The 16,598-nt window shown below is 35.4% G+C and overlaps 1 protein-coding gene across 1 annotated transcript in view; it reads right to left on the bottom strand.

Annotated features, from left to right (window-relative positions):
* Nucleotides 1-225: 225 nt before the first annotated feature.
* Nucleotides 226-16,598, bottom strand: part of CEP126 (centrosomal protein 126) — a 36,773-nt gene continuing 20,400 nt past the window's right edge. Inside the window, exons 6-11 of the mRNA XM_079297752.1 lie at nt 10,621-12,742; nt 6,831-6,955; nt 6,444-6,531; nt 5,709-5,918; nt 3,387-3,449; nt 226-870 (exon numbers count right to left, since the gene is read on the bottom strand). Coding sequence (XP_079153878.1) covers nt 3,397-3,449; nt 5,709-5,918; nt 6,444-6,531; nt 6,831-6,955; nt 10,621-12,742 — 2,598 coding nt within the window. The 3' untranslated portion in view covers nt 226-870; nt 3,387-3,396. The remainder of the gene's footprint in view (nt 871-3,386; nt 3,450-5,708; nt 5,919-6,443; nt 6,532-6,830; nt 6,956-10,620; nt 12,743-16,598) is intronic.

The following is a 16,598-nucleotide window of genomic DNA, read 5'->3' as shown; positions in this document are numbered from 1 at the left end:
ATGGGGGGACATGTTCCCATGGTTGCACTGTTACAGCACTGAGTCCACTCTTGAAATAAGGCTCTCCTAAGCTTCCATACACTTTATTTCAAAGAGTAGCAGTAACACTGTGTGGGGATGAGGCACAGCTCTGGTGGAAGTACGGGAGTGCTTAACCCCCCAGACAAACTCTATAATTGTTATCGTGTAAGTGTGAACAGAAAATCAGGCCTCTGATACAGAGTTATCAACCAAGAGATTTTGTATATTGCTTTTATTGCTTCTTGCAGCTAATTACAGCCTAAATTTGTTGGCTGATTCTGCTCATTTTTAAAAAGAAGAGATGTGGATGTGGCACCTGGGTACTTGGCTTAGTAGTAAATACGGTGGTGTCAGGTTGAACTCAATGATCTTCCAACTGAAATGATTCTGTGATTTTATGATTCTATGAATGGTTATCTACTTTTTACAAAACAGCAGAGGAAGTGAAAAAGAAGTTAAAAAGTCACCATTTCTTAGCAATTAACTAACTTCACAGATTTAGGTATCATGCTGGTTAAACAAAGGCCTTTAATCCAGAACTGGCATTACAATTCAGATGGCTTTTTAAAAATTGATTTTATGATAAAATGCAGAGTAAATATACTTAATTATCCTAAAAATGCTTACCAGTCAATTGACATTCATTATTTGAGTTTCTGTTTTCTTAATTTTGTAGTGTCAAAAAGTATACACACTGCATACAAAGTACATAAAGCCACAAGATCCTGTAGCAGATAATGTCAGTGTCTCCTGTACCACTGCAGTGGGTTCCCAGCTGGAGGTACTCTGGTACTGCTGTGAGGCCATTGCAGGGCTCACCCAAGGGGAGGACATGCATTGCTGAATACTCTATAATAAAATAGAAAATAATGAGATATGCATGTATATAAACAGAAATGTGGTTATGTATAATATTCAAGAAACATCATTTGATGGTATCATGTGATCTGTTTTCCATACTATAAACAACTGCATTCTTCATCTGAATTTAGAGGTTGGTATTATAGAGGACAATGTCCTTCACAGAAATTACTGAATAAATAGCCATATTTTATTTGGCTGCTCTGAAACAAGGAGAACTGAAACAAGTTGTTCTCTTGGTGAAGTAAAAATTTAAAACCCCATTTTTTCTCCTAGAAAATTTGATGAAATCACATCCATCTATACTTTTTCTGCAGCTGGGTACTTGTATGGCAGTTCATTCTTATCACCAAGACGAATTCCAAAGCAGTGGCTGAGATTTGAATATATATCTATAGCTGGACACCTGTTTCAATGTTTAATATATACTTGTAGTGAAAGAAGGGTCTTAAATGTCCATCAGAGAACTTACAGTTCCAGAGACTGGACAGCCTGAGCAATATCTAGCATTTCTATCTTATTCATGAAAAACAAATCTTGTAGATGAATTAGTGGGAGAAAACTTTTCCATGGATCAGTCAGCCAAGAAAGATTTCTGTCTACTGAAAGCCAGGGAAATACAGTGGTGAAGACAACAGCTTTGTTTCCTTTTTTTTTTTCTTTTTAATGTAGGACAGCCATGAAGGGCCACGAGAAAAAGCTCAAAAATGTATTATTAAAACACACTTAGATCCAATAAAAGTAACTGTTCAGAAAAAAAGCAAAATTTACAAGTGGTTTAGCCGTAAACAATTACATTTATAAGATAGGATGCAGAAGAAAGGAAGCTGAGGTTCCAAGTCACACATATTACTGAGATTCACAAGAAGAAAGGCACTGATGCACTGTGATCTTTTCACAGTCCCACTTCAAAACCAGGCAATCATTTTGAATTTAGGAGCTGCGATGCTTCCTGAGGTGTTCTGGTCTCAAATTCAGAAAGTTGCAAAAGCCTTATGAATAAAGAATATTTTCTTTAACATTTTTGTTAAAGAAAACCTACAACAACCCCAGGCAATGCTACAGACTGGAGGCAGTGTCTGGAAAGCTGGGAGGTAGAAAAGGACCTGGAGTTACCTCTTGACAGTGGCTGAACATGATCCAGGGTGTGCCCAGGTGTCCAAGAAGGCCAGTGGCATCCTGGCCTGTGTCAGCAGTGGTGTGGCAGCAGGAGCAGGGCAGTGACCGTCCCCCTGCCCTGGGCACTGCTGAGGCCACAGCTCCAATGCTGTGCTCAGCTCTGGGCCCCTCACTGCCAGAAAGACACTGAGGGGCTGGAGCGTGTCCAGAGAAGGGACACGGAGCTGGGGAAGGGTCTGGAGCACAAGTGCTGTGAGGAGCAGCTGAGGGAGCTGGGGGTGTTCAGCCTGGAGAAAAGGAGGCTCAGGGGGGACCCATCACTCTGCAGCTGCCTGGAAGGAGGGGGAGCCAGGTGGGGTCAGTCTCTTCTCCCAGGTAACAAGTGACAGGAGAAGACGAAACAGCCTCCAATTGTGCCAGGGGAGGTTTATATTGGATATTAGGATGATTTTCATCATGGAAAAGGCTTTCAGTCATTGAAACATGCTCCACAGGGTAGTGGTGGTGTCCACATCCCTGGAGCTATTTAAAAGATGTGTAGATGTGGCACTTAAAGAGGTAGGCTAGGGATGGACTGGGCATGCTGGGTTAATGGTTGGACTTGATATCTGAGAGAACTTTTTCTAACAAAACAATTGTATGAGTTTATGTTTCTAAGTATCTGGTCATATCTTTAATTTTTCTTCTGTGTAAATTTATAGTATACGAGAAAATTGATGATACAGAATTGTAAATACGAACTCCTGCATCATACACTGGACTTTTGGAAAGCAAATTTTGTACTTCAGACACTCATATACCTATGCATTTCTTTACATTTCAGGTATCATATTTTGTTTCCAACTGACAAGATCTTGATATACAAAACAAAATACAAGTATGTATTGAAGAAAGGTAATACCTATCATTTACAGAAAATGGTATATCTTCAGGTCAAAGTAGGAATTCATTGCATTAACAATTATTTTATGCACTGCCATGCATAATTACCCCTCTTCTTTCTACGTTGTTAATAAATACAAATTATTTATGAATTATATATACTTCAGGGTATATATATATACATATATATATATATATTTATATATATACCCTGCTAAAATACTGTTTCTTAGAAGTTCTTGGAACTTTCTGGACTTAGCAAGTGTCTTCAGATACTAAAATGAAAATGTCAGAGGATGAGGCAGTCTAATATAAAGTGTTAAAATTTGTTTACAGGAATATAAAGTTCATGTTTGTTGGGACTTCTTTTACATAAACAGAAAATAGGGCAAGCCAGCTGAACTGATTGATATTAGTATTTTCAATTATTATTTTACAATAAAATAGGCCATAATGTTAGTTTGTAGAAATTAAAGCTGAACACATTTAAATTAAATACTTACCAAGGGCTGCTTATTGCAAAACATGTGAAGCAAATGGGTTTCTGATAATGGCTTCTTGAACATCTGAAAAATAACATGTAAGTATATAACAAATATTATATAAATGAAATACTTAAACAAAAACAAGATTTACAGTCAAATATTCAACTCAAAACATTAGTGCACAAGTATAGGCCTTACCTCTATTTTTAAAATTTGCACCTAAATAGTATATGCACAAAAAATTTAGTATCAATAAAAACATCTAAAGCTAGAGAAAAGAATGACATCTACCCTCTGGCAATAAATATTCCAGATGTAGGTTGGCCAGTGATTGACTGCTTTTCATTAAAACACCAATATAAAGCTACACAGTTTTTTAATTTGATAACAAGTGAAAACAAAGCCAAAAGAAGGGATGTAAAAAGGTAACAGTTTAGAAAAGCAATGTACTTGTGTGATATGTAAATACCTACAATGCTTACTTACTTACAAGTACTTACATGTAAGTCTACCTGCAAAATTTCCCAGATTCCTATTAACCAGTTTTAATCCCCAAGTAATTAGGCTAGCTAATTAAATTTCTGAGATAAATATGTACTTGTATGTATTACATTAACTTTCACAGTTACTTCATGTGCAGTCTGTTAACTCCTATGACTCTTTCCCTGTTTCTTCCATATTGTCATGTACTTCTCTTGCAGTTTTCCTTTTCACACTTTGAAAACTTCAGCATTCTTGCTCCCAGTTAGTTTGCTGAATTAACCTTTCCCTTCTTTGTCAGTTCTCTGTTACTTATACAGAAATTTAGTTTTATATACTCATATTTCTCTTCTCATATATATATTTTTAATGTGAGCTCATACTGAAACATTTCTCTGGTAAAAAATGTATTTTTTAATTTCAATTTGCCTGGAAACAATAACCACAGGTTATCAAAAAATGAAATTCTGAACCAATGTTTGACAGACCAATGGTTTTAAGCTACAGCTGAAGAAAGTTTCCAAACAATTGTAAAGATCTTTTATTCTGCTGTTGCAGTTTATAGGAAACTGAAGCCTTTTTCCTCAAAGTCAGACCATTCACAATGCAATGTAGAAATATATGGATAGTGTGCAGAAGTTTAATAAGCCCTGGTTTAGTTTGATTCCAGTCAATAAGGAGATAAACTTGGGTAATCTGATCATAAAATGGTGCAGTTTAGAAGGAATATTGGAACAGCAAAGTGAAATCAACAGACTCTAAGGAAGCACACTGCAATAAACTCAAATAATTGGCATGTAAAATTTTATATGACAAAAGTCCTAGGAAAATGTAAAATTCAGGAGAGCTGGAAATTTCATGTAAAGTGCAAATGGCAAGCAGTTACTCCAATCATATAAAAAGCTAAGCAGACCAGTGAAGAGACTGGTCCCCACTGATTTCAAGTACAGGATGGAGCACACAAAATAGCAAAACTGTGCCAAACTAATGTGAAGTTTTAATGGAAGACCTGTATGATCACATCAGTCAAAGCAAATCCTAAAGTAGCAAGAGACTCAAGAAGTAAATTTGTTTTTCAAATGTAATAGTTATCACAGCTAATTAATCACTGGGGAAAAAATTGTCAAGAACAAGTACAGAATTTTTCCCCACATTCTTCACAACCAAGAAGATGTAATTAGGGAGTTCATATAAAGAGCACCAGTATAAAGCAGGTAAGAAATCCACCTGGCATAAAGGAAGAACAAGATAGAGAACACTTAGGTAAGTCTGACATTTTTAAAATGGTTGCACAAGTAATATTCACTTAAACATTTAGATTTATTTGCAGCAGTGTCAGAACTCCTTATTTCTAGCCTTTCAGAATTCATGGACAACAGGAACATTCTAAAATATAAGTAAGAAAAGCATTCATTATAAAGGGCTACATTTGCAAAACTATATGACATAGAGGGCAATAATTTGCAAAAAGGATTGCAAAAAAATTAAGATTGATGTTTTGGAACAGATTTCCTAGTGGGGCTGATGCACCTGATGCACCTTGAAGGAATAATTTTGACAAACATCTCTTACCAACGACATCTACAGTTACACTGAGCCAGTTTCTGAAGGTGTCCTCCCATTACATTTAGAGTTATTTTTTACTGAGACAAAGTTACCATTACTTTAAGTTAATTTCATTGACTTAAAGAAGGGCTTCCTGATTTGATACACTGTTTGCTACACTTAGTAAATAATAATAATAGAAATTTTTATAACAGGATTTTTTTTTGTTGTTTTTTAATTAAAAAATATCAATTGCAACAAATTATAAAGTTATTTAAACAATTGATGTAGCATTCTATTTATTATCTGACTTACTTTGGAGCTTTTTATTCAGACAATCCAGAGACTGGAAAATCTTCTGTTCTTCTATGGAAAGAGCACTCCTGCCTGGACACGGAGCCCTTTTAAGCAGTGACGGCTGGGTGGCTGTCTTCACATGGTCCATGGCTGCCAGGATTTCACACTCTGCAATGGGTGTACTTGCTAGTTTTTCTGCCACTAGAAACTGAGCAGTGCTTTCTGAAACTGAAGAGATTACAGGTGGAATGTCAAATGAGAAATGTTCATTTGAATAACATTTAAATAAACTGCTCATTTGCATGACTGTAGGTCTGTGAAATATACAAAATCGATGTTAAAAGACAAAAAAGGTGTCAAAATCAAGAAAAACAATATGTTAGAAAATGAAATAATTTAAAACACTAATGCATCTTACAAATAGCACCAGGGCAAGTCCTAATGAGTTTGGGAATATGTAATGATAGCAAGCAATACCTGTCCACATCACACAGTTATATGTGACACATACAGTTAAAAACAAACAGGAATGAAATGAAAATTGAATATCTGTTGCAATGCATTTATACAGCCATTAATATCATGCTGTATGATGTGATCTGTTACATTTACAGAAAAAAAAATTGCTGCATAGAATTATCCCTTCTTACTTAAAATCACTGATGCCAAAAGACACAAGTCACATTAAACAGAGGGTATATTCTTTCATACTTTATGCATAACAAAGAGGTGAAGTGAGTTGTGTTACTATACCTTCCTCAGATTCAGAGAGGTTTTTCATCTTTTGTACTGGATCCAATGCAGATCGAATGGGATTCAGCTGGACAACACATAATGAATTCTATCAAAAATATTGTAAGAGTATTTTAAGTATAATTTAAGGCAACTATTTTAACTTCTGAACATGTTTTGTTTATTATTTCATATCATGAAATGTTTTCAAGTGAAAAAAATATTGTTGTACACAAATATAGAGATGTATTCCAGTTTGTTTTATTCTTTTCATTAGCAGTGATGGAAAGCTGACTAAGCACATTTATTCAAAAATCATGTGATAACAAACAAATCTGTGATATTCCTGAAACTCTTTTGATTTTGAAGATAAATAACATTTTTATTTTTTATAGTACTTATATTAACCTGTGTGTGATGAGCAGGCTTCCACATTTTACAGACAACACTTTGCCTTCTGCATTCTGAAAAAGCTCGGCGTTTATTTTCATAGTTGTCAAAAGCCTGATTTTGTCTTGTAACAGGAACACCACCTTAAATGACATGCAGAGAAAAGTAAACCAAAAAATGTGTAAACAACTTGATAAATATAGTAGTAGCAAAACTAATAATGGTAAGTGTCTCTGTCCACATTTAGATGTTTACATCTGATTTCCTTAAATTGAGTTGAACGTGGACATAAGCAGCTTAAGTGAAGCTCCACATTGAGTCCCAGATAATAAAGATGGTCTGTTCAAAGATACAAGGTGGTCTTACTAAGTAAAAAGGAGAATGAAAGGTGGGTTGTGATATAAAAAATATCAAATAAGTAATGTTTTAGAAAATAAATTACATTTGGAGAACAATCTTAAAGTCTAACTGTCCAACACAATAAATCAGCTCATTGCCCAGGACTATGCCCAGGTGACTTTTGAGTGACTCCAAGGATGGAGACTCAAGAAAGTCTGGGCAATTTAAACCAGTTCTCAGTAACAATCACAATAAAAAAAAAAAAAAAAAAAGTGCTGATGTTCAGAGGGAAACTCCTGTGTTTCAGTTTGTACCCACTGCTCAGGTACTTTCAGTGGGCACTGCTGAAGAGAGCCTTGCTCCATCTTCTTTGCAGCTTCCTTCCAGGTATTTATAGACATTGGTAAGATTCCCTAAGGCCTTATCTTCTCCAGGCTGAGTATTCCAAGCTCTTTTGGCCTTTCCTCATTGGAAAGGTGCTCTGGTCCCTTTATCATCTTTGAGCTCGTCACTAGACTCTCTCCAGCACGTCCATGTCTCTCTTGTGCTGAGGAACCCAGAATTGAATACAATATTCTAGATGTGGCCCCACAGGTGTTGTAAGGTTTAAAAGTCATGGATTTAAACCTTATTTCTAGAGCTTGGCATTTTATAATTGATCTTATTAATTCATACATCTTTGTGCTAATTTTTAAAAGGCAGTACTGCCCTACAGCATTTTCTCTCAGCCAGAGAGGTCTAATCTAGACACTCTACCTCAAATTTATGTCAGTTTTTTTCTGGTGTAGTAACACATTTTCAAAATTGAAGTGGCAAGTTTCAAAATTAAAATTATGTTTTTAATTAAACTTTCATGCATACAGACTGGAGATGCAAATTAGTATTTTCATGTTCAATTCAGGAATCTACATCCCAAGGAGATACTGTATTCTTATTTGTAAACACAATTACTAGATTTGTAAATAGAGTTACTTGCTTTAAACTTGGGAAAACAAATTACCTATTTATTTACACAATAAATATTTACATGTGCATTTTAATGTGCAGTTCATAATTTGACCATGAGTTGCATTACTGATTTTAACATAATTTTATTTATTTTCTGGTTATTACACTGACATTAAAGCACAATTCTTATCACTCATAGAAAAAGAGAAGAACTGATCCTAGAAACATATTTGAAGGTAGTCATCTGGCTGCTACCATCAACAGTAACATGGGGGAAATTAGCTTTGAAACATTGTCATTTTGTTACATGCAAATTATTGTAACATAATACATGGTGCTCAATAGTCCCTGAAAAGGAAAGGAACATCTTATACTGAATATGAGATAAAAAAAAAAAAAAAAAAGAAAAAGAAAAAATAAGAACTCCCTTGTTATATTAGTAATCACAAAAAACAGAATTCAAAGTTGCTCTATGTGTATCAATGTATCAATACTTAATTAATTTGCAAGACTAGATCAATGCCAAGGAGAAGATTTCTTTGAGACATATAAGACAAAATAATATAGTATCTTTAAGGGAATGAGATACTGAGCAGTTTACTGCTATTTAACTGTAAGCATATTAAATGGCTCAATATCTGTCACAGGCTAAAGGTTAAACACATTTTTAAAGCTTTCACCAACTGAAAAAGAAATGTGTTAAAAATTCTAATACCCAGCTACAATAATAAGCTATAATATGTGTCAGGCAGAAGATATACAACTTGAAGCCTGGAAACCAAACTAAATTAAGATCCTCATGGACAACAATTGTACATATCTGGTTCTCACTTTTGGTACATTTGGCAAAGCACTACAACAGATCACATTTTCTACATGTGTCTTCACAGGTCTCATGAACTCTGCAGATATTTTAATAGAGAGCAGTGGAGTATTCTGTCTCACTGCAAGCACTTTAGGACAAGATTATGGTGTCTATGTGCAGTTGCAGGCAATTGAATGAATAACATCAAGTCAGTATGAGTTATCTAGAGTATTTTAAATAAAGAAGGCTTTCAAAATACAAAATATAAGTAGATAGTGAGAGAGGGCAAACCATATAAATTTTTAAAGGCAGTTACTCAGCCCTTCTCTAAAAGAGCTGGAGGTATGTGACACTGGGATTGTAGCATTTAAAGCTGAAGTGAAGACACTGTCAGTAGTGCACAACTTGGACCCAGGACATTTCCTGAATCATTGATCTGATGTGCAGATAAGGACATCAAGAGAAAAAAATCTCTGCTGGAGGCAAGGTGTGGTAATTCAAGTCTTCATTAATTTCCAATGTAAAATCAAATAGGTTAAGTCACACAGATCTTAAACTCATCTGTTTGACTTTGAACTGGAACAGACAAGCAGATAATATTTTCTCTTCCCGCCCCTGCTTTAGGCCAAGAATATTCACCTGCCTGCATCTGCTCTTACACAACAGAGTTGTTCTGAATCACTCCACAGCTAAAACTATGTAGATAAAACTAGAAATGTGGGGGTTTTAAAGTTATGGGCATTCATTTTTTTTGCTAGAAAGTATCTTTGAGTTGCATGGCCAATCTTTGGGGTGATCCCAGTATGTGAAGCAGTTTGGAGTACTGCTTGTACCTGAAGCAGGGATTACAGTTTCAGGATCTGCAGACCTCAGTAGGAAGCAAACCAGCATACTACACAGAAATTACAAGTACAAGGATGTCATCAGTGCCCAAGGCACAGAATATGCCCAAGGCATAGGACAAACAAGGCAAATCAAAAACCACAAAATGTAAATTGAAATGTAAACCCCAAGAGATTAAAGTTTATTCTGCCAAAAATTTCTTATTCATCTTTCCTGTATCTTACTAACCAATCTGTGTCTCATATTGTTCCCAAGTTAATTTTTAATAAAATGCAGGATTGTTCCTCAAATTTCTCAAAATTCTTTATAAATCAGATATACCTTGCAGCAGAACAAAGTTTGCCTGGCAGAAGATCTTTATTTTAATTTATCTTTATTTTTTACTCAGTTTTTAATAGTGTTATTTGGACTAAGTCTCAGTAGTTGTAGGCATTTACAGTGTCAGCATTTTAAAAACACAGTAGAACTAAACTTCTTTCACTTCTATGTGGCAGCGACTATTGGAAAACAAGTTATCACTCTCAGTGACCTTGTAAAACTCACTTGTATAAACGTAGTCACTTCCTCCTATATCATTATTTAGACCACCTGTCACATCTGCTCATTAGTCATGGATATAATCTCAGGGAAATACTTTCTTTTCATTTAATATTGCAGAGAGCTATTAGGAATGAGGATTGGTGTTTGAGAGGCCTCTGGGCACCACTAGAATAGAAATGAGAATGACAAATGGTGAAAGCTTGTTAAAACTGGCTGTGTCGTGTGAATGGATGGCAGGTTGGATGTTTTAACTGAAAACAAATCTGTGATGTATTTGAAGAAGACTTTTGTCTGAACATCCCCCCACCCCAGACCCCGAAACATGACTCTTACCAGTAGCAGAGTCTTTTGGAACCTGGGTAGAATGTGCTCCATGCCAGAAGGTGCTTGTTTTTCCAGCTGCTGGGATATGATAGAGATGTAATCCATTTACTGTGTTAACAGGTCTCTCAGAGCAAGTTACTGAATGATCTTGACAGGCGCTTGCCTGAACATCATTTACAGAACAAGTATTTTTTGCCCAAGGTTCGTATCTGGCCGTGTTGCAGTCAGGTCTAGAGATGGCAGTGACCAAGCCAGCACAACCAGCAGTATTCTCAGTGTTTTCTGCACTGCTCCTATTTAAAACCCGTCTTGCTAGCACTGCATGCCTGTCAGTGAAATCAGTGTTGCTAGCAGTGGTAGCCTGCAGGCTGGCAGGCGGCAGTGACTGACACCCAGCGCTGGCTGTGCTTTCAACACTTCTGCTTCCCGGCAGAGGTGTGGAAGGTGGGTGAGGTGCGAAATACTTCCCTGGAGCTTTTTCAGTTTTGCTGGCTTCAGTGGCTGACTGCAGTTGGATCATTGTGCCTCTTCTCTTCTTGGGCATAAAACATGACTGGACTCTTACAGATGTTGCTTTTCTGGCTATTTTTGCCTTATTTTTGAGTTGACCACTATCTTTAATTTTGGCATTATTGCTACATATTGGGGGTTTACTTGCATCATCTTTTGATACCATCCAAGCTTTCTTAGTAGAAAAGGATCCTGCAGAAGTAAATGTATCCTGAGATGGGTATTCCTTATTTGATTTTTCAGTATTAACATTTGGTTTTGATATATGAGAATTTTCCTGATGATTTTTTATGAACATGGGGTTTGAAGGCTGAGCAACAGTACTTAAATTATTCTTAAGAGTGTTATTTGCAGTTTGAACACATTGCAGCTGTGAAGATGATATTTCACCAATGCTTTTTTCACAGCATTTTTCATTATTTTCTATTATTATCTGGTCAATTTGATCACACCATTTTAGCTTCCTATTATATTTTTCATTTTCTGCACTTTTCTTTTTTATTTTTGCCAGTTCTAAACTGTCTCTGATAGGTGACATAAGTTGAGTTCCAAAACTGATCCCATGGTCTGTAATCACAGCTTTAAAATTACTAGGTTCATATTTAGAATCCTTCTTTAAGATACTTCTGAATAACTTCACTCTTTTTCTTTCAAGAATATTATTTTTCAGGACTTTGTCCTGTGCAGGACTGTCAGAATTAAACTCTGTATCAGAGAGTGACATTGTTTCAATTATATTTCCTTTTTCTCCTTTATTATTCTGTTTCTTAACTTCCAACAAAACAGAGGCATTTGGTATGTCCTGAAGTAAAGATGTCTCTGAAATAACGTCATTCATGCATTTAATATTTTCTTCTTTCGTTTCAGTCATTTTTCCTAAGGTATTTTTTAAAAAGCCTGTACTGATGTTTTTGTCCTTTGGTAATACATCAGCTGTGCTGGGAATGCCAGTGGAACATCCCCGATTAGGAAATAAGATTACAGATGTTGCAATAGGTTGACTTGATGCTTGCATAGATTTAGTTCTCTCCTGTGGGGTCATTTTAAAACTCTGATCTTGCATCAGATCCTGAATTCTTTCTCCTGGAATAGAATCAGGGCTGTCCCAGGCTCTGCTACAATTGAAAATAGGATGACCAGTGTCAAACGTGCTAGATGATCCAGAAGACAGCTTGCTTCTGTGTTTTATATTTTGCAGAAGACTAAATTCATTACTTACAGAGTTCTTTTGCTTACCAGAGGCAGAAAATTCTGCAGGTTGTTTTCCAGATCTGTGAGAAGCAGATGATTCCTCTTCTGAAGTGTTTGCATGTTCAGTGGGAGTTAGAACGTTATGTTTAGCTAAAAGATCATGAATAGGTATGTTGTGGTAGTGCAGCAAATCTACATTTCTCAGACAATTATTTAGATGTGCATTTTTAGAAGCACTTTGATCTGTGAGAAGTAAACCATTATTCCTAGTCTGGCATTTTTCTGGATCGTGCAGGGCACAGTCACACTGTGTGGTAAAAGATGATTCACCCTGTGTTGTGCAATTTCCATTTTGTTCTCCAGCCTCAAGACTGTCAAGGCTCATCAGGCTTTCTGAATCATCTGTTTCTTTGACTTCTTGATGAAAATTCTGAAATACAGGCATAAAACCCAACTCTCAGATTTATAAGAAATGTGGTTTTGCTGATAATAATTTTTCGTTAATGAGAGCTTTGACCAAATCAATATTGAGCCTAGTGTTTTTATGACTTGGGCTCATATCTCCATGAGTGCTTCCATCGAGTCCAAATTTACCTGTGTTAAATTGCAAAAAGGAAATTATGTAGTTTGGGAAGAAATCCAGAGGACAGAGCAGCATAGTTCAGCAAATTTAATCTTAAATTATACATCAATTCTGCAATATTAAAAAAGGAACTGATTTACCTGAACAACAGGACTGTTTCTGAATTTCCCTATGAGGCTGGGTGGTTTGCATCATCTGTAAAGGTACTTGAGTTATAAACTGCAAGAGAATCTGTTAAAATGAAGGTTTGATAGGGGGTCTACCCCAAACTTCAGTTTTACCATAATACTAGATTGAGTACATACCTTTCCACACAAAGTGCCACAAGTGATGAGGAGTTAAGCCTTGTCATGGCTAACAAAGAAAAGTCTCTTGGTTATCATAATCACAGTGATTAACAACTCCCCCCAGTGAAATGCCTTCAAGTCTTTCAGAAAGAAAAAGATAACTCCTGTTCTATAGGGACAGAAGTCCCAGGGCATAAGGGATTGTCATCCACTTCCCCAACCTTTTCATTAAATTTTAATGGAGTGATGAAAAACAGCAAATGGCACCACCTGAAACACCAGTGGCACAACTGTGTGCATGTACTACACAAATGTTTTCTTCACTATTACTCCCCTTTCCAAGCACTCAATTGCTGACATGGTTGAAAATACATACTTTGTTAAGTACAAGACTTCAAAATACACATGAACATAAAGAAAAACAAACGTGTCAACAATTTTTACAGTCTCATACACTCTTTTCTGGAAGTTTTCTTTCACACAGCACAGCAGCAGAGTAATTTTAAACCTTATGTTTGACAAAATTGGTGTAAAAAAATAAGAGAAGCTGAATTAGATACGCAATCTTATTCAATAAATATTTTTTTATTAGTGACTTCAAATGGAAAATGTTTCAGCTAGCAAGATCTGTTAACCTAGGTGAGTGACTATTCATCCCCTAGCAATGACATAGAATTAACATTTTGAAAACTCACCAAACACAGAATTATTTAGTGAATAATAACACACTTTTGTAGCAAATATTTTTATTCCAATAAAATTGCTATATCTAAATATTGTATATTTTATTGCTGTACAAGTATATTAAATTGCAGAAGAAAAAGCTTAGTAAGTCCTGAAAGATTTTTTATGATTGAATTAAATTTTATCTTCCACTAAATGTTCAGAGGTTGGTGCAGTCTTCCATTATAGTTATGATCTGAGATAAAGATACTAAATAGAAGATCAAAGAAGGAAGTGTAGGGAGAGATCCCTTTAGGGAACATTTTCAAATTGAACCTATACAAACCGGTGTCCTTCTAATAGAAAAGCATAAGTAGCACTTTGTTAGTTATTTATTAACCTTTATTTTTCGGTAAATTATACTGTTAACCTCTGCTTGAACTTCCTCAAAAAAGGAAAAGACATATACTCAGAGTTTTCTGTATAACGGCAAGTTTAAGAACTAACTTTGCAAGTTTCAGAAGGAAAAAAAAGCAGTGAAATGAAATTACAGCTGTCAGGATTACTTGTCTAATTTGGAAACTGCACCTGTATAGCGAAACATATGTTTCTCAAATGACAAGGAGAAAAAAAAATTATAATGATCAGTTTTAAAAAAACACTTGATAGCAGGTTAGTTTAAGCTCATAAATCTGGAAGGGGCAAGAACTTTTAAAAATTAAGATAAAAAAATTCTACGCTGTTGCGCTCCAGAGCTTGAAAATAGACTTGTTCCTATACTGTATAAAAAAGTATGCTCCTTACAAAGCAAAACCCCATGGAAAACAAAATCTCAGTTGAGGTAACATCCAGAAATGTTAGGAACAAAAGAACAAAGAAGGAGCTCTCATTTAAGCACACACTCACTCTTACTTAGTTCATGCAAATTTAGTTAATTTACATTTATTTTGTTGCATCATATAATTTTATCCTTTCACACATTAAAGATGCTTAACATTCCCATTACAGTGTTTACATATTTCTCATTTTAGACTGCTATAAAATGCAAATGAATGTCCCATTTCCTTGTAAAAATATGCAATCAGGAGAACTTCTGCAGAAATAAAAAAGCATTCAACAATTATCTTTTTAAGTGATCAATAAGTGCAGGGAAATAAACCTGGAAATCCTAGCAACTTAATTTTATTTAATCTGTGAGAATATTATAGGATGATAAGAAAACAAAATGTTCATAGAGTACTATATTGTTATTTACATTGGATTTTTTTGTAATTGTTATTATATTGGATTTGCATTTTTCCTGTTATATAAATACAATTTATTGTATTGCCTATAGCCTGCATTATCTTGTGTTATTATGCATGAAATCTAACACCCACACATATCCACATCCCTAGGAAAGGAATACTTCTGAGGAGTTAAAGAGGTCAATTGTATGTCTTAGGACTTAGAACAGCTGTCAAGCAATTTCATTTTAGTAAAGCACTAAAACAAAGGGAAAGCATGAGCCTAAGAGATCTTTCATAAGCCCAGTGAAAGAGCAACATAGCAACAAGTAAAATTTTTAGTGAACCTGACAAGTGAATTTTCTACCAAAGGACTTTGTCAGAATGCTACTACACTAAAGAGCTGCTACACGTGTATTCTACATTTTCCACAAAAGAAGTGCAGACTGTTTGTAATTCCAAAGGGTGAATGGGAACACTCTTCTGAAGTCCTAAAAAAATGCTACCTGTTCTGAAAACTGAGGCTTCTCACACCTTTCACACCACTTGCTATTTTTGATAATTTCAACTGGTTTCTTTACAGAAATTCTTTGTTTTTTATATGTGCATATTTATCATGTTACATATGACATTGACTATGAAGTAAGACACCACTGAACTTACTTAGATGCAAAACTAATTTTCAAAGCCAGAAAACTTGTTTCAAATTTACCAACTATGGAATGGGAAAGTCCATTAAAAATTAAATCTCATTTCTATATGAGTTTGAAAAACATCAGAAACATATCACAGCACAATACTTATTCCTCAGAAGATCTGGGCAGACTCAAGAGAGCAAGTTACACTGTGAAAGGATTTTTGTGCTTACCTTACACAAGAGATCCATTCTATTGTGCCAAATCCACCAAAGAAACTATGAAGGTATAGGATGACCAGAGAAACGCTTGCTAGCAACACCTCTGTCTTTCCCAGTCTGATGCCTAGGTGCCTGACCTCCTCCCAGCCTAAGGATATAGAAACTAACTATCTATGAATTTATGAAATTTTGAAAGGACCTGATTTACTTGTTTGGAAAATCATCACAGGATGCCTGAAATGCAGGTTCAAACTTCTCAGGATAAAAATAATTGTTTCTAATTTCATAGGCATATGGGCAATTTCAGTAGGCTATGCTATCAGAAGATTTAAATAAAAAGTGATTTGAATGCTGAATACCAATGTTTCATTCTGATTTTCAGTCTTAATAAGCCCTGAGATAAATGTGCATAATTGTGTAGGAAACAGAATTTCAGCTGAACTTGTCTCTCTGTTGCTTTAGCATCTCAGTACTGAGTGCTGTTTCTCAGGTACCCTGTCCCAGGTGTCGAACTCTCACACACTAATCTAGTCTTTCAATTCCAGGGGTGCAATTTATAATGCTAGGTATAATACTATTAAAATTTTCAAATTATTAAATGTTGAGGCAGTGTGCACCATAATGCATTGCTCCTCTTTTAATTTTTGTTTCTTAATAAATTCCGTTTGAGC

This window comes from Erithacus rubecula, assembly GCF_903797595.1.
Source record: "Erithacus rubecula genome assembly, chromosome: 1".
Lineage (NCBI taxonomy): Eukaryota > Metazoa > Chordata > Aves > Passeriformes > Muscicapidae > Erithacus > Erithacus rubecula.
This window is presented reverse-complemented; position numbering and strand designations above follow the sequence as displayed.